Below are 26162 nucleotides of genomic sequence, written 5' to 3'. Positions count from 1 at the left end.
GAGGGCTTGTTTGGTTTTTTTTATTTCCAGGAACTGCATTCTGTATTTCTCTAATGAGTAGTTCATTGTGAGATGGAGGTTTATAGTCGAGATGTTGTGGCCAAATTGTATTCTATGCAGGGGACAAATGAATGCAAGTGGGAGGGAGTTTGATCATCTTCACAGTAAACCATTGCAAACACAAAAGTAGGCTGCTTCCTTTAAGAAGGAGCCATTATAGAAATGTTAGAGCTTACAGTAGAAGCAAAGTGTTTTGTCCTCTGAATATACTTATGCTTAATGTACATTATTATGCTTGTCTTAGCTTTGGATTATAACTTTTACAAAACCCTGCTGATAGTCCATTTGTAAAAGTAGGGAATGGGAACATTTCTTCCAACACATGTTCTCTAGTTGATATAAGTAAAGTTAATTTTGTGTCTAAGGTTGACTGTCATATCCTGACTCGTCTGCTTATTCATTCAAGGTGTTGGGTTTGTTTTTTGGTTTTGTTTGTTTTAGGTTTTTTTTTCCTTTGGATCTCAGTAATTTAAAATGCAGTTTTCTGACAGTGATGTAGATGTTGGACACACCTTGTACAATTTTTTTTATGATGCTTTTTAAGATAGCAACATTGGCTGCAAACCAGTAATAGCTTGCCTTATACAGCTTTGTCCTGGTACTTTGAGCTGTGTTACATGCTTGCATGATTAGACATTAGGAAGAAGTTCTTCTCTGTGGGGGTGGTGAGGTGCTTGCAGAGGGGCCCCACGGAAGCTGTGGCTGCCCCATCCCTGGCACTGTTAAGACCAGGTTGGACGGGGCTTGGAGCAACCTGCTGTGGTGGAAAGTGTTCCCTGCCTGTGGCAGGGGGTTTGAACTGGATGAGCTTTAAAGTCCCATCCGACACAAACCAGTCTGGGATTCTGTGATTTCAAGTGACATAATCCTGTGTTACAAACTTTGAGTATCTGACTTGTGTCAGTAGTTTCAACAGCATTTTGCTTTTAAAGAAAATAGAAGCAAAGTTTATCTGCGTTTTATCCTGGCCAGCTTGGGTTATAAATTTAACAATAGCTTTAGTATAGGATTGAGTTTATTCTTTCTAGCCAGCCATTAGAAAATGAAATGTAACACGTTGGACCAGTGTGTTAGAAATGCTTTAAGTGTATTTCCCAGTGGAAATACAGCACATGAGCGCGATTGTATGTGGGAGCTGAGTGGGTCTGCTGTTCTGAAACCTGAAGTGTAACTTAGCAGTTTCCATTATGCATGAGACATGCTTGATGATCAAGTTGGAGAATGGCATTTCTGATTACTCATTGGTGATTTAGTATCTTGATTCTCAAGCACGATCCTGACAGGTAAAACACCTATGTTGGGTGTGGCAAGGATTATCCATTTTGTATGTTTTTCATGTAGGCTTTTCCCCCCTGCCTATCATACAGAGGGAGATGGGTGAGCACACAAGGTAAGGGATGGGAACGCAAGACTAATAGTTTATATCTTGTCTTGTGTGTGTATCTGCATAAGAGCTGACTTAACAGTACATTTGTCAGTTGTGCTTGGGGGTTTCTAGGCTTTTTTGTTTCTTTAAGCTTCCTCTGCTGCTCTTGGGACATAAAGCCTCACTTGACTTGATAGCAGCAATGAGCTGTAGTTTCCATTCAGTATTTTCCTAAAATGTCAGAACTCTGGTTATTTTTGTTGAAAGCATTTTCCTCTACTGAGCTAGTACCAGAGCAATTGTGGGTGTCAGTCTTCAATAGTAGTAGAAGCAGCCTGACACTGTTGGTGTTTGTGACCAAATCTGATGGCAACTAAAGCTTCCTTCACTTCTTGTTTGCTTGGTGGTAATTCAAATTAATAGGAGTTTGAAAGTTCATATTCATGGACCTCAGTTCATGTCCTCTTGGAGCAGAGTTTGGAGCAAAAGGATTGTACTGGGCAGAAGCTTTTCATCTCTTAGTGCTTTGGGTTGTTTTTGTCTCCTAAAGTTTGTGTAACAATAATTGAAGAAGGCAAGATTTAAAACAAGTTGAAAACAAAGAGCTATTTCCTGGGTATATTCAAATCTATACACCTCATAAGCTAAGTTAGTTGAGCCACTTCAGTTATAACTTTATACTGAAGTTATAAAATAAACCAGAATGACTGGAAAAAAGGTCCTTCTTACTTCGGGCTTTTGTCAGCTCTGCTTTTGTTTTCTCAATTTAACAATTAATTACATGATCTTAGGTGTCTCTTTTAACTTTGGGCACCTGAGATGGTCCTTCAGTTCTCAGTTGCTGCTTTATCAGCTAGAAGCTGTTGCAAGTGTTCAACATTCTGGTTATGGGACTGCCACAGTATCTTTCTATTAAATACACAGAGTGCGTGACTTAGCTTTTGTGGCTGTGAATGTAAAACCAGTAGGTGTGCTGACGGACATCTCCTCTTCCTTTAGACTGGAAGAAGCGTTTTCAATTGCTAACCCAAGGGAGGTGTAGAATTTTGCATGGTAGACTCCAATAAAAAAGATCTGGTTAATGTCACAGCTTGGAGTTTTTTCATTTGGATTGTTTCTGTGTGTGTGTTATCTGGTTGGATTGTGTGTGTTTGTTATTAATTTTAAAAATCTAAATTTATTTTAGATTAAATTTTGAATTGATTTGCAGTACAAGTTAACAAGCCTATTTTAGGCATGAAGTTGGTATTCGTCTTGACAGCATGGCAGTACTCCTGTCAAAACACTGGCTCTGTGGTACATTGTAGATTAGGCAGAAGTTCTTCCCTGTGAGGGTGGCGAGGCACTGGAACAGGCTGCCCAAGAGAGTTGTGAATGCTTCATCCCTTGCAGTGTTCAAGGCCAGGTTGGACAGGGCTTGGTCTAGTGGAAGGTGTCCCTGCCTGTGAGAGGGGTTTGGAATTAGATGATCTTAATGGGCCTTTTCAACCCAAACCATTCTATGAATAGCAGATTGCTTTCTCACAGCCGCTGAGGAGTACTTTGTCTGAAAGCCTGTGGTTTGTAGGAAGTCTGTGACAGCGATCATGTCATCAGAGAGTACTTCACTACAGTAAACACTACAGGTTCCTTCTCTGTTGTAACTAGCTTTATCCAGGTTTCCTGCAAAGGTCAGCAAAACCAAACTGTCCTGAATTTCAGTAACCTCTAATGATCTACAGCATGCCTTGCTGCTCCTGAAATAGCTGATAGAAACTTACCCAAATAGCTTTCATGCTACAGTTATCAGGCATAGCGTGACTGCTGGTGTTTCCTGTTTCTGTGTGCCCTAGTGGACTCTGTTCTGGAATGAGTGCAGACCTAATTGTGTGGCTTTTCAACCTGATCCATGTTATGGCCAACTGAGAAAAATCCCTGATATGTTTGGTTTACTTTTCCTCTGCTTTAAGTTTTTTGTTTGTTTTCTTATTTTCCTGTAGTATGTAATTAAACAAGGAAACTATTTGCTCCCAGGGCTTCTGTATGCCCTTAGCTGGTACAGCTACTTCAGAATGTGTTTCCATTCATGTGGAGTTTGGGTTGGATTTGTTTCAAGAGGAGAATGCAACAATTTGCAATGGGAGAATAACATAGGACATGGCAAGGATGCTTTCTTTAGACTTAAGGTGCTTAATTCACTAGCTATAACTTTATTTGGTGTTTTGTAAATTGGAAAATAGGTTTGTAAAATGTGAATAGAAAGAAAAGATGAATGTTTAAGGGACTCTAAGGAATTTAAATATAAGAAATTTAATTGTTTCTATACTTTTCAAGCTTTGACAAAATTCTGTTTAAAACTGTCTTGGAATATAGTGTATTGTAACTACTGGTAGAGAAATGTTAAGGAAGTCGAAGAGTAAATATAATCCAATTATCTTGAATCAATCAAGGGAAAAAATACTTATGTATTTCATAGAAGAAGCTGAGGAGGCTTGTTAGCGAGATGAAAATCTGATGGAGCCTCATTCTGAACAGTGAGTACAGAACAAACTGTTGAAACCCTGTTCAACTCTGCATTGTACATACCATGTACTGAATGAGCCAGGGATCCTTTCTCTTAAGCGTTTTTGCATTTCAAGGTACTCTTTTAATGCATTTATACAAGGATTGAATTAAAATTTGCACATAATAAGGCACTTCCGGTCTCCTTGTTACTCTGATCTGTATCAGATATTTTGAAAAACCCCAAACACCTTCCCTATGAAGTAATATTTGTTTAAAAGCTGTCATCTGGGTAGGTTTCTGAATCATTCTCCCCTGATGCTTCCCTCCCTGCACAGCCTGAAGAACTTCTATCTCACTTTGAGGACAAATGCCTAATTTAATGTCCTGCTTTGTGGGATCTGTATGATTTGATGACAGTCCAAAAAAGTCCAGGGCCTGCCTGTGTCACAAAAGTGTGTTTTGTTAGCTTTTATAACCTCCTAGAAAATTATTATGGATCATCAGTGCCATGTCTTGAGTTACCCATTTTATATTTGTCACTTGACAGCATTATTGCCCCAGTTCATTTTGGGTTTTAGAGTTCCATGACTTGAAATAAATGAACAGGAGGAGAAGATATGTTAATCCTTTAACTACTCAAAAGCATTATCTCAATTTCTGACCCTTATCAGTCTTAACTGACAGAGTGGTCAAAAAGATTCATTTCTTGAAGTGCAGACAAGAGAAGTAAGGGTAAGAGGATTGTTTCCATTGGTGTGAATTTATTGTGTACCTCCGTAATAGATTCAGCTGCTCTCATCCCATATTCAGAAGTAGGCAATATTACTACTGCTCAGCTGTTCCAGCTGCTGCTCTGTCAACATGCAGTGAAGTTAAGGTTTCTTATCTCAGTAGATGAAGGAATGGAGATAAGCTGTGTGCTATCAGCAAACAAAATGGGGCACACAGGACGCAAACCCCCAGCTGGTGTTTTGTTGCAGCATGTGGCAGTAGGCTGTAGGCTGCTTCCCACCCCACAGGTACTTACAGGGAAGTGCAGTAAGATGAGTAAAGTTAGTCACAGTTCTCAGTTCATTTGAATTGCATGTGCTTTACTGTAACAGAGCTTTAGGTGTTTTTGTGACACTGCTTTCAGAAATGTGGATATTTGGCAAAGCTCGCGTGAAACAAAGGGTCTTTTTAAAATGTAACTTCCAAGTTATTGAATGTCTTTGCCTCATAAGGGGAAGAACAATTATTTTTTGTTGTTTCCGTTTTTGAGAAATGGGTATTTGTGTGGCATTCCTTTTGATTGCACTAAAGGATGCTCTAAGCTTGAACTCTGGCTGTGTTGTAGTAAACAGTCTTCTGCCTGTGCATAGTTAACTTGTGAAGTCTTTCATGACTCTTTTCTTCTTCCTGAATATCTACAGTTTCTTTCCCTGTTGTGAAGATTGCCTGATTTGGTGAAAAGCACTAGAAATCTGAAAAGATAAAGTAGAATAATAACTGTTTTGTAGGCCAAACCTGTATATCTGTATCAGAAAAGGGCACCACGCTTGTGTACAAATAAACTGAATTTCACTTCAGTTTGCTTGACATCTTTTTTGCAGCTACAATCACTTCCAAATATAGTTTGAGTAATACTGAAAATCACATTTTAATGGTTAGACTGCCAAGGCTAGTAGACTAATTTCAGTGGCTTATCATAACCGATGAAGATCCAGTTTTGACCGTTCTTAACAATACATTCTAACTTTGTATCATATGTGTGATGCAGAAGTGTAATCAATCTGTGCATGTCCTCTTGCTCTGGTACAGAAGGAGCATCTAGCATTTGTACTGTGCTAGTGTATGTTTCTTAATGAGACTTGTGGAGAATATAAATAATTGGATCAACTCCCAGATACTGCTCTGTTCTATTTATGAACTGTCTCCATTGTTGTCAGCTTTCCTTCTTGCATGAGGGTACCAGTTCTGATTGCTGGTTATAAATAGTGGCAAAAAAGTCCTGGTAGCTAGTGACAGAGCAGAAAGTGCTCAAGGCATGGAGCCTGCTTCGCATATAAAGAAGAAGACTGTTCGACTGTTCTCACTGAGCAGGTCTACAATCCCACTGACCCTTCCTAGTCTTTCTCCTTCTCATGTACATGCAGAGTGCAGCCTGCTGCCATGCAGTTAACTTTGTATCCCAGAGCAAGAAGATACTAAGATTGTTGGTATTCGATTTTGTTGAGCTGACATTCTCTGAAGAGCGTGTCTAGATTATTTTGGCACTGCAGCATTAATATCAGCTCTTTTGTTTCAAGGCATCTTAAAATATGTCATGGTTCATACTTCAGCAGTTGTCAGTAAAGTAGACCTTTGCCGGTTACCTTGATTTAAAAGACCAAGATGAGGAGACTCAGTGCTTTTCCCATACTGAACTGGTGAGCTGCATTGGTGAACTCAGTTATGCACATAGTAACATGGCAGACCTTTGGTTCTTTATGGCTGTTAATACTTCCTGCTTTCCTTTTGAAGTCATTTACCTCCTGCTCCACATCCTCTGTTCACACTGATGGATATTTTATGATCAGTGTTTTGCTTCCTCCTTATAACATACAACACGCAATGGGACAAAAGGACCTCAATTAAAAACAGTGAACTCAGAGTGTCCTATGCAATGGCCTGTAGTTTAGCTGGTCTACACTGATCTTTGTTACAAGTTTAACACTTTATGAGTGATCTTTTCTCTTTTCGTTAAAAAGCAGATGAATTTGATGCCCTTTCTTCCCTTTTCAGCTACTGTGCAAGAAAACAAGTCAGTTCACTAGAATCCAGCTTTTGCATTTGTGTGTGTGTATGTTCTGGCAAGCTAACTTCTCATTACTGCTCCTAGACTTTCGCTAGCTTTTGAGTTAAAACTTTCTATTTAGGAACCAGAACCTGTAATGAGTTCTTGTTGGGCAGAAGCTATTTGTACTTTAGAGTGGTGGCTTTGAAATCTCTTTGGGGAAAGGCTTTTGAAAATGGAAGGTAGACAGACCCACTTGAAAGTTGTCTGCGTTGCCACTAGTGCTCTCTGCAAGGGACTGCAGTGTCTTCTCTGCCCCAGAGTTAAGAAGGGGAAAAATGATGTACTGGAAGTGGGTGTGCTGGAGATCGGTTATTGCTGCTTCTGAAGCATTGAGCACTTTGCTGCTTTAAGATTGGTTATTGCTGCCTCTGAAGCACTCAGCACTTTTCCTCTTAAGAATACTTATATATATATCAAAGAGTCTTGGCTTTAATAGCTTTATTTGTGGAATTACACAGGCTAATGTGAGGTAAGACCAGACTGCATTATGCTTAGTGTATGTATCTGGCAACTTGCAGTATGAACTGTCTCTTTGCAGAGCTGCTGTTGCTAGTAGGTTAGTTCTGCTTTCTCATTTTGACTTACGGGTATTATTGGTCTGAGAAGGGCAGGCTTATTTTTGGCCCACTTCCACACTGGAAGCTTAAAGTCAGTCACTGAATCATGACAGATGAACTAATGCTGTACATACTTTGTTTCTAAATTTCTCCCCAAGCTTAATTTTTCCTTTTTCCAAGTTAATTTTTCCTTATCTAAAATGGGTGGAGATTGAGAGCCATGAAAGAGTGCATGTCCATCTAGATTAAGGCACCATGCTGGTAGGGTTGTATTTGTTTTCACAAACATTTGACCAGCGTAGCTGCTCACATGGAAGAGCAATTTGCTGCACTATGTTTTATTGTAATTACTGGACATGAGGCCAGCTATAAATATTGCAGAAAATGGGAACAGTTGTGAGAAAAATAGTTTAAACTTTGAAAAGTAGGGAGCAGCAATGTTTTGAACTGCCGTTAAATCAATTTCTCTCTGTTTCTCTTGCCTTTTCTCTTTCTTTTCCTAGGTGCATTTTACCTGGTATTTGAGTACATGGACCATGACTTGATGGGACTGCTGGAATCTGGTTTGGTTCATTTTAATGAAAACCATATTAAATCTTTTATGAGACAGCTGATGGAGGGCTTGGCCTATTGCCATAAGAAGAACTTTTTGCACAGAGATATCAAATGTTCAAATATTCTACTAAATAATAGGTATGGATATTACTTAAAGTTTGTAAAACCAGAAATAAATTGTATGTTAACAACTCTTAACTCTTTCTTTTCATCTTTACAGTTCACCTGCTTTGTCACTAACTTTTTTTTTTTTTAAGATGGCCTAGTTGCTTTAAAATCAGTTGTGAAATACTAATCTGGTAACACCACTGCTCAACATGGGATCCTGTAATTGTTAAACTTCTGCGTGTTAAAACAGCAGGATTAAAACTTCAGTCTTTTAGGTCAGAGTATGGGGGAAAGTTACCGGAGTTCAAATACATTAAATCAGAATTTTAGGACATAAGTGTTCGACATGTTATCGTTCTTGCCATTTCATTTTAAGATGAAGCGTGGCTAGCGTGGTTCTTCATAACATAATTCTGAGGTCCTTGTCTTCATCAGTCAGGATAATGCTTTAAAACAGTATTTATCAGGTGTGTTCAGACATGCTTTGGCTTGCAGTTACAGCCATAATCAAACAGAGATGAATTGGTTTCTTCCTTCTTTAACCACTTGTAATTGCAAGTCTTATTAGTGATCATGCTTTTGTTCAGTGTGCAGCAGCAGCGAATTAAAAGCTTGTGTGAAGATAGTGGAAGGCTTCGGTACGGAAACACTGTTCATGAAATCCAGTGGTAATAAAACCCGGGAGCAACTGTAAAAGTTAGGCTTACAACAGCAAAAAAGACCATCTTTACAGAGCGGGTAGTCAGCTTCTGGAAGTTGTTGTCAGGGCAGGTTTTCCTGGCTAGTGTCAGGAGAGTCAAAAGGATGGGATGCATTCATGGATTAGTAACACCTGCTAAAGGGAATAGATAGGAATATGTATTTTAGGATCTTTAACACAGTGATTGTGTGTAATGTTAGTACAAGGAAAATGAGGCCCAAAGTGAGCAGGTTCACATGTTCTCCCTAAAAGTCTGCTGCTGCTGGAAGCAAACTGTTGGGCAAGAAGGATCAAGGGTGTCTCTTCCTCATCTTGCTTGAGTGGTGGTGTCTCCATGCACCTTTGGGAACTCAGAAGCCGAGGTGTAAACTGACAGGGAGTGTCTTATTATAGAGGTGGAGCTTTCTGTTTTAGTGTGCTCTCTCCAATCCAGGATCCAGAGGTTTTTCCCCTAGAATATTCTTTGAGGATCCTTAGATGTTTCAGCTGGAAGAAGAAAAAGTTAATAGTTGATGAGACAATAATTTTAAGCCGGTATTTCTGAAATCTCACTACCAGTTACAGCCTGAAGCCAAATGCATGGATTATGTATCTTTTAGATACACAACTAAATGTCTTTGCTCAAAAATTCATTGATCTTCCACAGATATGCTGTCCGAAGAACAAGCATGTGAATTTGAGGGGAACATTTCTTCGTTTATGGGGATTCTTTCAAGTGTTACAACAATTCTAAGCACAAATCTGAGGGGAAAAATGGAATGGAAAATGTAACCTATATAAATGACCTAAATAAAATATATTTTATTATCACAAAATGGTGATTCTTACGTCAGGAAGTCTTGCCTTAATTTGATGAAATAAAATCTATTTGAAAGTGAGGTTTGCATGTATTTAAAAGTGATGGGAGTTTTAAAAGCTTGTAAGTACCGAAAACCAAACCCTGCCCCTGTAACATTTTAACATTCATTTCATGTATTACAGAAGCTTGCATATAGCTTTCTGTTTAAATCATCTAGACTTCAGAGGTGGTGGGGACTACAGGCCACGGAGCAGTGCCTTATAGCTGTGGAAATTGCCAGGCAAGAGCTCTGGATCTTCTACTCTTCCCCTTATATGTGGGAAAACTCAAGAAGGGGTTAGAGGTTGTGTCATTCAGCAAGCTGGCTGCTGGCAAAACTAGAAGCCCTTATCTGGTCGTTCACCCTCATTTAAAGGCCGTATTTAAACTTCACAAGAGCAGAACAGGACTTTGACAGCTTCCTAGAAGGAAGTATAGCTACTGATGGTTGTTGTATGAATGCTTATGCTAGCAGTAAGGGATGAGAAAATAGCAGTTTCCTCCCTCATTTTTTTTTTTTTCCTGTGCAGTTACTGATTTGAGTACTTTACAGCATACACCTAATTTTTTTACTAAGATCCAGTGATATAAATGCCATTTGATGAGCATACCTAATTTTGCTTACTTGTCTTTGCTATTCAGTAGGCTGGTGTATTTGTTTACTGAAGAGATGCATAGATTGTAAGGCATTGCCTCCTCATAAGTGTGATTTGGTGAAGACCAGTTGCAGCTGCCTCAATCTCAGACTTCACCTGATTTTGGGGCAGGAAATCTTCAAGAGGATTAACCACTAAATAATTCTTTGCTTTTTCCACCAGAGGGCAGATAAAGCTTGCAGATTTTGGGCTTGCTCGGCTGTACAACTCTGAAGAAAGGTAAGATAAAACTATACCATGAAAAAGCATTTAGAAGTTTAATGTTTTTTGCATAACTCTTACGTATTACAAGGGCCAGAGAAGAAGACTGTTGTTTAGAGCACATACTGTACTGCTTAGGACATGTTGTCTTGCACTGCATAAAACCACAGAACTCTCTGTGCAAGTGTATTGCTTTTCCAAGTGTTCTGGATAAATAACTGTAGAGAGTGGCCTTCTATTAATTAGAAATGAAGAGTTGAAGTCCAAAGTAGGTTGCATCAATATGTAGGTTTTTACTGTTAGTTTCTGGTCCTGTAAACCTAAAGGGTATTCTTTCTGTTAGTATATCTAGGCAAAGTTGATTTAGGGAAAGCCAGATTCTTTGGCTGGCACAGATTGGTACACAGTGTCTTTTCAATAAGCATTACTTTTGTGTAAGATTTAACCTTACGTTTGAAGAGGTTCATTGTATTCTTTAGGCAGCCAGTGCTGTTGAATCTGCTGGAGAGATACAAATTGAAATAAAAGTTATTCTGAAACCACATGTGACTTGTGCTTCTGTTGTTCTTGGCTTCGTTATGCCTGTACTCCAGGAAACAGGTGCACAGATTTTATGATTAAGTAGTGAAGTATTCATATTATAATGACATGTGTTTGTCATGTGGAACTGGATTTTAAAAATTGAGGCTGAATGTCCATTACGCTTAGTGTGTTCATCAGGTGGTTGGATATACCAAGATCAGCTTCCTGAGCTTACTTTGATTTCTGCACGCCTTATTTGGGAAATAATATCCATAATGTTAGCTTTATGAGTTTATGGTGTTCTTAGAGAGCTCTGAGCTTGTTGTTGAACCTGATAGCATCAGATTCGTTGTCTTCTGAGCTGGTATTTCCAGAACATATGCTGAAGTACAGATACTAAAACTGTTGAGTACTGTAGCAGGGTAAGATAATCTTAAGCAGCTGCCTGGTAATTAACTGTTGTTTCAAATGTACTTATAATAAAAGAGATTGATGCCATCCTACCTTCTTACTTTAAAGTGCACCAAACTGACCTTTTTGTTTTTCCTGTGGTTTACATGGTGGATTGTTTGGTTTGAGGTTTTTTTCTTTTAACGTTTGCTTTTAAATTGAATTTAAATTTTGCTTGTGAAACTATGCATTAAGAATTGAATGATGGAGATTTCACTAGCTTTATAGTGCAAATAACAGATTTTACTATATATCAAACAGCAACATTTATTACGCTATTATAAATGAACCCAAGATTAAAAAGCAATTATGCTAGTTAATAGTTGAACTTGGGAGGATAATTAGAATCCCATTAGTGGATTTTTGACAGTTCTTTGTCATTCATTTTGCTTCCAAGTAGATTCTGACCTGCAGTAAGGCATAATTAATTTATACCAAGAAGCGTGTAAAGGCTGCTGCTTTAAATTCGTGTATTTTACATTTAGTTTAATGCTATTTAGACTTATGTACTTTTCAAAAGGGTGCAAAATTTAGTAGGAGCATAATGGGGAGGAAATAAAAAACTAATTTTAAGTAAGTTCCCATTGGTTGCTGTAGTTGTGTTCCTTTAAATGTTACTCTGGTGGATTTAATATGTTTGGAGTAGGATATATGACAGATTGTGTAAGAAAACATCTGTTCAAATAAAAAGCACCATATTCTAATATATGAGTGGTATATCTGTAGAAAAAGTCCATACCATATAAACATTTCATAGAGGAATGCTTGCTTCGGAGATAAATATGATAAATTACAGGATTGTTTCCAGAAACGTACTACATCTTAAAAATGAATTGGGCACTTTCTGGATGAAAAAAAGACTCGGGTGGTTTTGCAGAACTGATAGCTGTTCCACTGAGTGTGCTATAAAACCTTGTTAGGCTTTATGCTATAGTTGTTCAAACTCCATACTTAATGTTACCTGCTTTCTATGTGGAGTTACCTTCTGTTTGTAAGGGTGAATTATTAAAACTGAAAGAATGTAGGATCGCTTTTAAGACACTGTTGTTGAAACAAAACCAAAACCTAACATCTGTTTTCTGCCTTCCTTTCTGAACTGTTGATGCTGTATCTCAGCCTGTCCACAAACAATGTGTGCCTAAGATAGTGGAAATCCTTGCTTTAGTGTGAGAATGAAAAGGATTATTCCCAGTGACCGAAACTTCTGGTTAGAGCTGTAGAGAATTAAAGAAGATGTAAAATACAGGAAGATATTGGAAGTGTTCCAGGCTTTGGAATCAAAATTGTTGAAGGATGTAGTTCAAGAAGAAGGCTTTGTCTCTTTTGCATCTACTTACAGAGGAAAAAGTGAAGTGACTTTTTTTTTTCTCCTTCTTTTCGAAATGCTTATAGAGGTCCTGAATTATCTATGCTAATAGTTAGTAATTGCCCAGAAATTAATGGTTTTATCCAAGCAGGTTCTTTCCTGAAGTGATAGCCATGTAATAAATATAAAGTATTGCTGTCTGAATAATAATTGTGATACAGAATTCACGTAGCATCGAGATGGCTATGTGATTGTTATTTATATCTTCAGCCTGTCCTTTTATAGCTGTGATCAGACGTTGTTGTTTGCTTTTTGTGCACTTGCAGCTTTGCAGGACTAAAGTTATGAAAAGGGGAGTGGAAGATTATACTGCTCTCAAACAGCATTAGAGAAGTCCTCAAAGCATCACTTTTTCAGAAATGAGATCGTAGTAAAATGATAGTCCTCTCTTTTTTCCTCCCCCCAACAGCCGACCATACACCAACAAAGTTATTACGCTGTGGTATCGGCCTCCTGAACTTCTGCTGGGAGAAGAAAGATACACACCAGCTATCGATGTCTGGAGCTGTGGGTAAGAGTTTGGTACAGAAGTGTGGCAACCGTAAAACCAAGCCAAAAATAAATCTTCAGTGTTTCTGGCACTTTATACTGAAAGCCATAATGATGGAATTGTGCAAAACTGTTTTACAGCTGCATCCTGGGTGAACTTTTTACAAAAAAGCCAATATTTCAAGCAAATCAAGAACTTGCTCAACTGGAACTTATAAGGTAACTTGTAACCGTTACTACACAGTAGGATCCTCATAAAGTGTTGGGTTTCTTTTGTTAGTGTTAAAATCAGAGATAGCGCACTGCAAACAGTTACAAGTTCTCAGTTACTGCTCTGACCAACTTCTAAAGGTTTTGAGTGGTGTATAAACTAAGTGACTGTATCTCAGACCTGGAGAAGGTGGTTTTCTGTGTGTTCTGTGGTCCTAGCAGTGTGCAGTGGAACAGTAATAGGTTTTTTTCTTGTAGAGCAGCTGGAGTTACCTCTTACTGAAGTTGTAAATAGCCATTAGTTTTAAGATGACAATACAACGTCCTTACAACAAATCAAAATGGAAACATGGGCAGTAATAACTGGGATTTGGGAGGAGTAGGTACTTGGTGTGCTATTGGCCTTGAGTTCTTGTTCAAGCCTTCCACTTACACACCTGGGCTTTATTATTTTTGTGGGAATATTTCTGTTCCCTTGCAAACTGCCAGACACTTTATGGAGATGAAATTTCTGTTTCTTCCTCAATCTCAAGAAATCATACAATGGTACATATATAACTCAGTGGAACCAGAACATCTTTACTTTTTTTAACCCTTTATGCAGCAAACAAAAATTGCTCTTGATTCTGGTATCATAATTGACCTCATAAGTGAGGACAGGTCCTCTCCTAGAAACAAGGGGAAAAGAGGGCGAGTCCTACATAACTGTCCTTGCAGAACCTGAGTAGTAAATGGTCAACACTATTTTTAAAATGAAAGTAATAACAAACTTTAAGTTATATACGGAGATGTTTTTCAAACCAAATTGAACAGTAGCATGTTGCTGTGTGGTGTGGTATTTGCTGGCCTGGAAAAATGTAGGGTTTTAGGAGGTTTTTAGCAGTCATTCTCAGTGTAAGGAGAACTCGTGAGCTGGGGAGTTTTTGCTTTTGAGCACTAGATGGCATTGAAGCATATCACAGTGCAGTCATTTGGAGCTTTTTGTGCTTGTACCTCTCGTACAGCAAACTTAAAGCTTTGTGATTTCCTTCTCCTGCTGGAAGCACCCATTTGTAGTTCATTTTTCTTCCGTATTGATGCTGTGCGTATTTGGCTGTTTAATATATCAATTTTATCAACTTACCATCATCAGGTTACAGTCAACAGTTCTACATTTATCCTGTGTATCTGTAATATGCACTGATAGAGCTGAAGTAAATTCTGATAGGAAAAGACAGATTTATTTGTTTCTTATTTTCCCCTCCTGAAAGTTGCATATCTCAACCAGTGTAAAGTCAGATTGGTTTGCATAGCATTTGGGGCATAACTAAGAGATTATTGGGTTTCTTACAGTAACTGCTTAAATCTAATAAATGGGAGGGGTGAGCTAGGGAAATGGATTTGCAAGTTGTCCTTTTATGAATGTGTGAAACCTTGCAAAATGCCTCCTTAGTTCTGCTCAGAAGTTGGTCAGCCTGTGCTTAACCGTCTTCAGTTGGACAAAATGGCTTGGGCAGGAATAAGACTGAGCAACTCATTTGTGGAGATAGATGAGGCTTGAGACGTAAACCTGAAGTAAAAAATACACAGGTTTTCTAGTGATCGAATCTTGTTTCTGCCCTTAGGCCCTCCTGAGGTTTCTCCCCCTCACGTCTTCAATGTCAACTAAAGTCCCTGAAAAGTGCTTTTTCGAACATTTAGTGTATCTTTCTTCACTGGCATTGGGAGCTAGGGACATAAAAGAGCCTGGACATTAAAATATATTGCTATATTCACTGTACGTGCATGAATAAAATGACAGCTGTGCTTGCTTGAGGTTTTGGATCTCATACCCTTTCTCCCCCCTTCTTTTTCATACAGCCGAATTTGCGGGAGTCCTTGTCCAGCAGTGTGGCCTGATGTCATAAAATTAGCTTATTTCAACACAATGAAACCAAAGAAGCAGTATCGCCGAAAGCTGAGGGAAGAGTTTGCTTTGTAAGGATGAAGAATAAGTTTAGTCAACTGTAATAGCGTTAAGTACTCCTGGAGACTTTATGAAGTTTCACTGTTTTCTGGAGAATGAATATAGATTAAGTGGCAAGAAAAATGTTTTTAGGTTCTTATCCTTCCCATGATACAGATACAGAGAGCTTATATTAACCCTTACTTAATAGAAGCTTCAAGAAGAGGGAAGAAGGCCCTAAAATTTCAACCACCTGTCAGCTTTTTCCTAAGGAAGCATTTGTTTTCCATGATTGGTACACCTGCTTGTTGTCCCGGTCCAAAAAAAACAGCTCAGAGTACTTAATTGTTCTTTATTAGGACAACTGGCTTGGGCTAACTATGTAGTCTGGTTAACATTACAGTCTTTTGGGTCATAAATTCATTCAGCACCAAGGAGTTATCTGAATCCTGTATTCTGAAGTACTACCACTGGACTACTTTTGTGCAAAGATCACACGTGAAAGTTATGGAAAACAGCTGTAAGCTTATTTTAAAGGGTTTGCTTCCCTCCTTCAGTTACTGGGGGTTGTTTCAGGAGAAATGTATCATCTTGTTTGTACTAATGAGGCTTGTATCTTCGAAGCAGTAGAATTGTTGTCCTTGGACTAGTCAAAACTGCAACTCTCTGGGTGCTAAATTCCAAAGTGTAAAGTAACAATATAGTCTTGCCTTAGAAAGGTGGGGGGTTATAAGGATGGTGTTTCAAGCAATTAACGCAAATCAAAGCTTTGGTTATATGTGTGCATGGGTAATAAAAGGTGAAGTTTATCTCTGCCTCTTACTACCAAGCTCCAGTTGTGATTGGGTTTTGCTAGGATATGAGTTATCTGAGGACTTACTGCTCAGTTATGTTGGAAGAGTTACTTGCACAGAGTGATTCAAAATAAAAATACCCTGCTTTTCTCTGTTTTGCTCTTTTGTAGCATCCCACCAGCTGCATTAGACTTATTTGATTACATGCTTGCCCTGGATCCCAGCAAGCGCTGCACAGCTGAACAAGCTCTTCAGTGTGAGTTTCTGCGAGATGTGGAACCATCTAAAATGCCTCCTCCAGAGTAAGTGATTTCCTTTGGTAAAGGCTCTTACCTGTACAAAACGTGAACGTGCACTCATTTCATTGAGGTCATTGTGTTTCAGGTAAAGTAGGAGGTGGCAGAACAGAACTGTTGATAGATACAGTTGTTTAATGGTGATTCTGCACTAAAACGTTTGTGTAGCTGAATTACTTTTACACCATGATAGCAGTGGTTGTGAGGATCTGAGAACTGTTTCATCTGTTACTCCTAGAACTAGTTACTGAGTACCTTTACAAAAATACTTTTACATGAATGTTTCTAATGTCAAAAAAACATAATTTCTCTGGTGTCTCTGTTTATCAGTGTCTGCTTTTTCCGAGGGTTTTGAGGTCCTCCATGGATCTGAATTGCTGCCTTTGATGGTAGAATGACACTGGGTATAGAATTCTACAAAGGCACCAGAGAGTTAAAATGGAATACCATAAATAGTTTCCTGTGCCAGATAAGATTCTTAGTTTTACAGGCAGGAGTGGTGAATACTTTGTGCAGGGTTTTTCCTGCGGGTTTCTCCAAGAGGAAGTGTATTGCAATTTCCAGTAGGGTTTTTGCAGTGACTTAATTGTCATTTTAATCACTACAAATCATACTGGAACAGGCGCCAAGAAGAACAATGAAAAAGTATTACAGGATCTGCTGATTACATTCTTCCCTCAAGATAGCTGTCAGAACACAGAACGTGTAGTGTTGCTTGAGTAAATCGTGCCTTCAAGGCAGGCTGTACCTGACTTCTTTTTAATTAGCTACCAACTGAGAAAAATGTTTGAATTTTATCTAAAAATTTTATTAAAAATCTCTTGGGACTTACCTATTACATACACATGGTTGTTACTAATGCTCCTGATACATGAAGAGGTTTCATTGTCTGAACATGATGATTATTTTATGTATTATATTGCTGTTTGAGTATCAGTAATCGGCAATTTTAGGCTTTTCACTAAAATCTCAGAACCACTTGTATGGTATGTTGCTAATGTGCTTTTAAAAGTAAGTGAACAGGAAGAAATTAGGGGTTTTTCATGAGCTCTATAGTGAGTGTATCCATTATAGGAGGTGATACATGGAAATTGAAAACAAGTCATTGGTGTCCTTTTAAAGATTAAGAAGAACCACAGGTCTGGCAGAGGATGCACAGGAAAGTGTGAACTGTTCTCCTGGAAAAGGAATGTTCTCCTTTGGGAAGAAACAGCTGAAAAGAAAGTGGCAGTCCTGGTTGCAAGGACTGTAAGATACATTCTTCACAATGAGTTCTTGCTTGCTTCCAGTTGGTTTTGACTAAGTACTTGGCAGGTCTTTGACCTGGTATGCAGAGGGAAACAATAAAGGAAGCAGTTGTCCTAATTGCCTTTCCTTGAGGCATCTGTCCCCTCATTTGTCATCTGTCACCTGTCACCTAATTTTTCCATATTCCTTCCTAGGTGAGGGAAGTGATCAGACAGTTACTGATACATAATAGGAAAACAGAGGGCACTATTTTTACTGCCCCAGTGTTTGTTATCTATGGGACGGGTCTCTGTTCCTTAGGAAATCAGGATTGAGATGCCTGCAGGGAACTATAATGGAACAATAGAACTGGTGACAGATGAGTTCCTTAGATTTTTGTCTCTGCCTTTATCTGTCTTTTAAAGGACTGGAATATCCCATGTTGTTCCTAGTATCTGAGCTTTGCTAGTTGTAAATGCTGTTTATTCATGCTACTTACTCTTGAAACCTTTTTCCCTTCCCTTCCACTCACTGTCTTGGTTGTCTGTGCTGTACAACTAGATGGCCATGTCTGTTACTGCAGGTAATACTGGAACTCATGAGGCACTAGTACTTTTACAAGTAGTCAAAAGGAATGGGTCACCCATACCCTGAAAAAAAGCATTTTCATATTCATATTAGTCTGTTATCTGTTACTCTGCAAATTCTGTTTCAAAGCAAGTGTGCAGCATTGATGTTGGAAGTCTTGAATTACACAAATAACTAGGCTTTTCGTAAGTGCGAATGCAAGAAAACGACATTGGTTCTGATTTCAAGATACGTGTTCCCCTTTTCTGCCAGAGGGATCTGTGCTTCTGAAATAGGCAGTCCGTGCAGCCAGAAAAAACAAGTCTGAGATTTTGCTGGCTTTGAGTGTTTTCTCATGTGCCTGAATTCGGTAGATCAATCTTTCACAAGTTACTTTATGTATACCTTGAGTATTTATTTTACCAACATGGTTAAAAACGTCTGTGATAAAACTGATTATTTCTAATCCTTCTTTCAGCCTTCCTTTGTGGCAAGATTGCCATGAGCTTTGGAGTAAGAAGCGCAGAAGACAGAAGCAGATGGGCATGACTGATGACTCAACAGCAGCTAAAGTCCCTAGGAAGGATCTGTCTCTCGGCATGGATGAGAGCAGAACCAACACCCCACAAGGCATGCAAACTTCTTCCCAACTCAAAACTCAGGGCAACTCTAGTGTAGCACTTGGTCAGTAATATTTTCAGTTCTTATAATTACCTTCTACTTGGATTGCACCTCTAGAAATCTTAGATGTTGTGTTCAGAGTACTGACGTCCCCTGGATTCTTGAGGGAGGAGCAGTATTGTAAGTTAAATCTTTGTTACGAAAGATTTACCTTTGCTTTTGGAAACTAGGTGTTCCTTTTAAGTTATTTTTGCAATCTGGTCAGAGCAACTACTTTGCTCTATATTTTGAGAGAATTTTATCTCTTGCTTATCTGTAATTCTTCACTAATCCCACAAGCCAGCTGCTGCTCTAAATTCCTTGCAGTCTCCATAGATTGGAGGAGCTTTACTTGGTACTGATAAACTGACCAGAAGGCAGATTTTTGGGACAATCATAATTTCAGATGAAATAGATGCCCTTTGCGTGTTACGTTACTCTTGGCTTTCCAAGTTGGGGCTGAACCGAGTTGTAAGGAAATAAACATAAACCTCCAACCCAAAACGTGGTATAACAAGAAGTAGCTACCTGTGTAGATTGCACAACTGTTAATTCTGAAACTTAACCAAAGGATCTTGCTTGAGACCAGTTTTATGAATATAATATGAAAAGTAATGGTTTCCTGTGTGGACACCATTTGAGATTCTTAGTAGCTCATGATAGTTCCTTCATAATATGTAGAAATACACAGACTAACAAAACCTAACTGAATAGCCAATAAGGGTAATTTAGACCATCTCTGATTGTGCAAAGTGACCTTAAACGCCATGGTGCTGATACAGGAGCGAAAGAAACACAATAAATGCATGCACGGAGCCTTAATGTTCTTTGATACTAACCATCTTGAATCAACTTTTCATTTAACAGTAGAGCAGAGCTCTAAATACTCTGTGCAGAGACATATAGAAAATAATATCTTTTGATCATATTTTACTGCAATTTATTGCCTCTTGCTCCTGTTCATCCTGTTTCGCACCATAAGCCAGCTGTGAGCTTCTGCCACCCCGTATGTTTGGCTTAAAGTTTTGGCAGCATTTTCAAGCATGACTTTCTGTAGCCCTTAATATTTTTCCCCCCACAAATGAAATCTGTATAGAAGTTAAAGGATAATATTTATTTTCTTTGTACTTCTTATAACAGGTGGCCTGATGAGAGACTACTATTAGTCATTAATACTAGCTATGTAACTAAACAGAGAAGGAATCGTTCAGACCTATACTGCTATTTGCCCATATGCACATAAAGAAATATATCTAGGTAGAAAAGAAGGCAGTTTAATTTTTGAGAGAGTTTAGACAATTTAGCATAGAGGTGTCTTCTGTGCTAAGCAAAACACTTGTGAAACCCATAACTAGGTAATATTAGATAATATCAATAAGGCACACTAAAAAAGTCCATGTACAAGCGCATGCTTGAAAAACTGTTGCACCCCAAAATAAGAGGTTAAAAACCACCCTGAATCAGCTGCTAAATGTTCTTATTCACAAGTGGGACCCCTGGTGATTGCATCTTAAAATTTAACAGGAGCTATGAGAGCTCAGTAATTCTGTTCTGATAGAAACTGCCAGATTTCCCAGGACACAGTTTGCTCTTGGAATGGGCTTGAAACTAACCAAAGAGTATGGTTAGGATAGGTGTATATAGGTAGGTTAGTTTCCCTGTTTGGCATCTTTCTGCTGAATTTTTGCTGAGATCCTGAGAAGAGTGTGAGTGGTGAGCAGACTGTCCTCAGACGTTACAAAATCCACTGTTAAACGTGACATCTGAGTGAGAGCCAGCAGTACAAGGCCTTAGAAATTTTCTATGTATTGCCAAAGAGATGATTTTATATATATAAATATATATAACAGAAATATATATTATAATATAAATATATATAAATATATAAATATGAAATCATTGAAGTCCCTGGACCCTGCCTGAATAGGGTTCCAAGTTCTTGTATCTTGGTGCACATCCACAAGTAGGGTAATGGGTTTTTGGTTTTGTAGCATTTTCCAGCTGTCCTGCTCTTAGTCTTGCAAGGCAAATACTTAACTTTTTTGTGTCTGTAACTGTTCATGCTTTGAATCTGCTATGAGTTAATACATTGGTGAATTAGCCGAATCAGGGATAGAAGAGGACAGAATGTGTAGCATTTTCCTGCTACTGGGTGATTGATGACTTGTCCTTCAAACTCAGCACTTGCTTTTGCATTTATGCTTGCTATCTTCTGCGTCACCTAGAGCCTGGTCACTTGAGCAGGTGTTAGAATCCAGATGCTGAATTAGAACAGGCCAAAATATGACTGGAAATGCATTTTGCAGATGGCCACTTTTTAACAGAGGGATGTGATATGTCAAAGATAGGGAATTTTGCGGGAATTGGAAATCTTACAGCTGCCTAAAGCAGGTGGCCTTAAGCCCCAGCTTAGTTGTGTTGTGTTGTGGAAAATTGAGCTCCAGCTTGATATTTCTCATCTGTCCAAGTGTGTGTGCATACCCCTTGGAAGTCACTTTCTTTATGTTGGATCTTCCCATTCCATTTCCTATAGGTACTCCCCCAGAGGCAGTTAATATGTAAAAGCATTCTATTCCTGTGTTGTCCAAACTCATGCTTTGCCAGTTCATGTCAGCCATGCTAGATTAGTCTTTTGAGTTTCTGAAATATGCCAGTTCTAAATAATACTTAAAACCACCTTTTTTGTCTTTAGCTAAAACAAGCACTGGACAGCAGTTAAACCAGAATGAAGTGGCAATCCTGCTAAACCTGCTACAGTCTAAAACAAGTGTTAGTTTGGCACAGTTTGCCCAAGTGTTGAATATTAAGGTAAACCCAGAGACTCAGCAGCAACTAAATAAAATAAATCTTCCTGCTGGAATTTTGTCAGCAGGTGAAAAACAGTCAGAACAGCAGCAGCAACCACCGCCGCCACCACCACCGCCACCAGAGCAGGAGCCTCTCAAACAGCCGACGGTCACCCAGCCTCCTGTACCGCCTGCTCAGCTGAATCAGCCTAAAGTTGAGACTGATGCTGCCCAGGCAGCTGTGCAGAGTGCATTTGCTGTTCTGTTGTCTCAGTTAATAAAGGCTCAGCAAACAAAACAAAAAGATTTTGTGTTGGAGGAGAAGGAAAACGGATCAGGAAATGAAATGTCGTTACCACTCAGGCAGCCTCCAGAGCCTACCACTCCTGTGTCTGTCAGCCGGGAGGACGTGGAATCTCCAGCACCCAGCTACCCACATCTGATCAAGTCGTTATATACATCTGCAGGTACTGAAGGTCTTTATTGCTAACTGGCAGATACCTTGAACAGTGGGAAATGTCATGATTTGGGGATAAAGAGTTAACATGTTAACCATATGAGTTGGTGTGAGTGTGGGAGAGCTGATTCAGTTGGTTTTGTCACTCTTTACATATGGATCATAGAACTTGTGTTTCACTGTAGCAGGTACCATGCAGACAGAGCAAAAGATGATCCCTACTCTAAGAGATACAGAAGTGCTGGTAGTATTTCTGATGAAGCAGTTACACTGATCACTACTCTGGAGATTTGAGGTTTTGTTAGTGGTGTTTGTGGTACAGAACACAGTCTTCTCTAGGAATTTCATAGATGGAATTTGCTAATTTTGACTGTGTTTAGGTAAAGCCTATTTTAGGGAGAGGCTGTTTTAATTTTGTTCTTAATGCTGACCAGAGCAAGTTCTCAGTGTCAGATTCTGTAGGAGATTACTCCTGTCGCTCTAACACGCATGACTGAAGGTTACCACTTTGGTATATTAGTGGCTTCCTTAGTCATCTCAAAGTTTAGAGTTCTCTGTTGACCTGTCTGGGTTCCTATTTCAGTTTCACTATATGTTGATTTATGTATTGCTCTGGGGTGGTTGGAGCTGTTGAAAGCACTCTGAAGTGTTTTAGGGCTTTTTTTTTTTCCTTTGAGTGGCCTTTTGTCCCTCAAGACTTCTGTTCCTATCTGCAAATCTTTTGTTGACCCCCCTCTTTGAATTTTCTAGTATTTATGTGTTTGTCAAGTTTTATTTGTGATTTTTTTGAGTGTGGTTTTTTTTTTTTTGTTTAAGGAGCTTGTGTCATTTTCCTTTAACTACTTGCCTGTTAATCTTACTTGGAGGAGAAACCTGCATCACCCTCCTGAGGCAAATGAGCTGTTGCCCTCCCTAAAATAATCTGACCACCTACCAATAGATTTAAACAATAAGTTGAATGAGAATTGACGTAACAAAACGTCTGCATCGTTTGAGGAAAGAGTCCTCTTCCTTCCTGGTATTGTTATTGTGTACTTTTATTCCAAAGCTTTTCTTTCTCATGTGCGTAGGTCAAGAGGATTTGGTTAGGCAACCTGAGATGAGGCTTCTAAACCGAACACCCGAACAAGAGCGCCCTCGGATCTTGCCTCCAGACCAGCGTCCCCCAGAGCCACCGGAGCCTCCGCCTCTCACTGATGAAGACCTTGATTATCGGACAGAGAACCAACATTTGCCTATAACTAACTCTTCAGGAACAGATCCTCACGCAGGAGTGAAAGCAGCCCTTCTGCAGCTGCTTGCTCAGCATCAAGCTCAGGCGACAACAGAGGAGCCAGTACAAACGAGCGTGGATTATCAGCCTAGGGAATCCTACGTACCAGGCCCAGACTACAAGGATAACTTTGGATCGTCTTCCTTCTCATCTGCCCATTATGGCAGTAGTGATGGAATCGGAAGCGGATCATCAGGAGCATTAGAAAGGAGGAGCTTCCTTGGAAACTCAGATATTCAGTCTTTGGATAACTACAGTACTGCTTCATCTCACTCTGGTGCTCCCCCTCCTCCGTCGGCCTTTTCAGAATCCTTTCCAGGCTCAGTAACTGGTTATGGAGACATTTACCTCAACGCTGGCCCCATGCTATTTAGTGGAGATAAAGACCATAGGTTTGAATACAGCCACGGCCCTATCCCTGTTCTGGGCAGCAACAGTGATGCTCCTGTGGGGCCAGAGAGCACGCACTCTTTGCCCACAAAGATGCATAACTATAGCTTTGGAAGTAACTTACAGGAAAACCCCGGTGGCATCGGCCACATGCATGGACAGACTTGGACTTCTCCTGCCCAAGGACCTGGCTATTCCCAAGGATACAGGGGACACATTAACACATCTGCAGTGAGAGGGCGAGGCAGAGGATTACCATATTGAGTATCTGTTTTTCCTCAGGCACATCATTTTTATCTGGAAAAACTTCCATGGTTTTAGTTTGGTTTTCGTTTATCTTGTTCCCTCGCTGCAGTTTAAAGCAGCAATTCAGCAGACTTGAATAACGTTAATTCAACAGCTTTATTTTTATGTGGAAAAGGGTCTTGCATACAGTAGGAAAAATGACAAACGCTTCAAACTCATGCTGTCTGAAACGTAGATAAATCGATTGTACATGTTCACAAACTCGCTCTGGATTTTATTTTGTATTTTGGCCGTTTTAAGTGGATGCTAAATTTAGGGACGTCAGCTTTTTATGGCACTCTTTCAGATCTTCTGAACTATGCACATTTGTGCTTTTTTTGTAAGTTTGGACCAACTTTTATGTAAAGAAAAAAAGGAAAAAAAAAATTTTACAACAATCAAAGCAGGGCACTGATTTCTTTGGTATTTTTCTTTTTACCGAGCTACCTTTAGTCAAAGGTCACTGTCAGTCTTTGCACTGCTTTCAGTGTTATTGTGGAAGGTGTACTTTGTGCTCATTTCAGAGAATAAACCACAACCTTTCTCTTGATGCAAAGTTTTATAAATATTTGGTCAATGTTCTCTTTTTTTTTTCTTTTAAGAAAAGAGAAAAAAAAAAAAGAATGGATGTTCTGGTAAAATGTTCTCTCCATCTCCCAGGCTTGTTTATATAAAAACTGTTTTACTTGAATGGTAAGTGCCTTAACATGGAAGCTTAAGGTCTGCAAACATTTGGAAGTACTTCATAGATCGATAATAAATTAATCCCTAAACCTCAGTAGTTAACATGGAAATTCAGATAATAATAGGCAACTGAAATAGGTCATAACTTTGTGCTGTTTACTTCAGGTGGGCCAGTTATTTAGAGACCTGATCTTTCCTTGATGAAGTATCGTTCCCAAATTGATCATCATGAGAAAACAGTGGAAGTGAGGAGAAGAATTGAGTGTAGTTTTTCCTCAGCTCCCTCCTGGAGTTGTAGTAAGTGTTTTAGTTCCTCTGCCAAATGAACTATACTTTGTATGTCCTTACCAAGTGATGAAATAGGGTTTTCTTTTCTCTTAAACGTCAACAGCAGTACCTTACTTTGTGTGAAGAGCTGACACTGTCGCCTTTTTCCCACAAATACTGCGTTTATAGGAAGTAACCAAAGGAAAAATGACCAGTATTTAACGCAACAGCAGAATGTTTTGACGCTAGTTCTGATCCTCTGTAAATTTGTGATTGTGCCAATTAATCGCTTTGATACCTGCCATTCCACAGAACATTTAAAGATTGGAATCGGGTCTCTCTGAACACCTGATCAAATGACTGTAGTTCAAACTCCTACCAAGAGCCACTCGTATTAATTACAACTTCCAGCCTGTTTTTCTTTTCCTTTGACAACAAGCGGTCTCTCTCCTGCAGAGAGGAGGTATGGTTATATTTTGCATGTACGTAAAAGAATGTTTTAAAGCCCATATTGGAAACAGTCTTCCAACTGATTATCCAGTTGACAAATCGGTACCTTATGTAACTGAGTGTTTAATTATTACTTTTAAGAAAGTAAAATTTCTACTTACACTATCACAAACGTAGTCTTGTCAGTGACTTTTTGGATTACTCAGAATAGAAGCCAAAGTTGTTGGTGTTTTGTTTTTGTTTTAGTTGAAAATCCTGGTTCATACATGGCTTAACTACCACTTTGTAGAGCATGGAGAAACTCCCTTCGCTAACTACGTAGCGTTTGAGGATCTGGCAAATGAGAAGTGGGGAGAGAGTCATGCTGCTTCCGACGGCCCTGTAAGTCTGGCAGTTGCTTTCACTAGACACAGTAGAAAATCCAGTGATCTGAAAATAAAAGCAGCCTGGTCATAAGCATTACGGATATGACCTGAGTAACCTGTGCTTAATTACAACAGAAGCTTCACATGTGAACTAGTTTTCCTTGAGTAAGGATACCCCCTGTAGCATTTTTCTGCCAGTAAGATTTTAAAGGCAAACCTCATTAGTTTCATTTAGCTATGGACAGTGTCAGCTGAGGCTTTCTGTTTACAAACCTTAACAAAGCCAGTCCCACAGTAATGCACACAGATTGCTTTTTGTCAGAATGAAGCAAGACTGGCAGAGCTTTTAGGCAGTTG

General features: G+C 39.1%; 1 protein-coding gene and 1 long non-coding RNA gene across 7 annotated transcripts in view; both read left to right on the top strand.

The window, feature by feature from the left end:
• Window positions 1–25612, top strand: part of CDK13 (cyclin dependent kinase 13) — a 46952-nt gene extending 21340 nt beyond the window's left edge. The window contains exons 6-14 of one of the 6 annotated variants that reach the window (XM_061464678.1): window positions 7789–7978; window positions 10305–10361; window positions 13091–13192; window positions 13312–13389; window positions 15220–15336; window positions 16269–16400; window positions 18667–18818; window positions 21721–22101; window positions 23162–25612. In XM_061464678.1, coding sequence (XP_061320662.1) covers window positions 7789–7978; window positions 10305–10361; window positions 13091–13192; window positions 13312–13389; window positions 15220–15336; window positions 16269–16400; window positions 18667–18818; window positions 21721–22101; window positions 23162–24018 — 2066 coding nt within the window. In that variant the 3' untranslated portion in view covers window positions 24019–25612. Of the gene's footprint in view, window positions 1–7788; window positions 7979–10304; window positions 10362–13090; window positions 13193–13311; window positions 13390–15219; window positions 15337–16268; window positions 16401–18666; window positions 18873–21540; window positions 22102–23161 lie in introns of all 6 variants that reach the window. The other 5 variants (XM_061464677.1, XM_061464674.1, XM_061464676.1 and 2 more) reach the window with 5 other exon arrangements.
• LOC133275006 (uncharacterized) lies at window positions 7989–9448 on the top strand. The gene is made up of 2 exons (XR_009745362.1): window positions 7989–8415; window positions 8536–9448. It is a non-coding gene; the product is annotated as an uncharacterized LOC133275006 (long non-coding RNA).
• Window positions 25613–26162: the final 550 nt, after the last annotated feature.

The sequence above is a fragment of the Pezoporus flaviventris genome, unplaced genomic scaffold (genome assembly GCF_033815535.1).
Source record: "Pezoporus flaviventris isolate CSIRO_AGI_PZ_B2104156 unplaced genomic scaffold, CSIRO_AGI_Pfla_v1 ptg000037l, whole genome shotgun sequence".
Classification (NCBI taxonomy): domain Eukaryota; kingdom Metazoa; phylum Chordata; class Aves; order Psittaciformes; family Psittacidae; genus Pezoporus; species Pezoporus flaviventris.
Note: the sequence above shows the minus strand (reverse complement) of the source record. Positions and strands in the feature narration are given on the sequence as shown.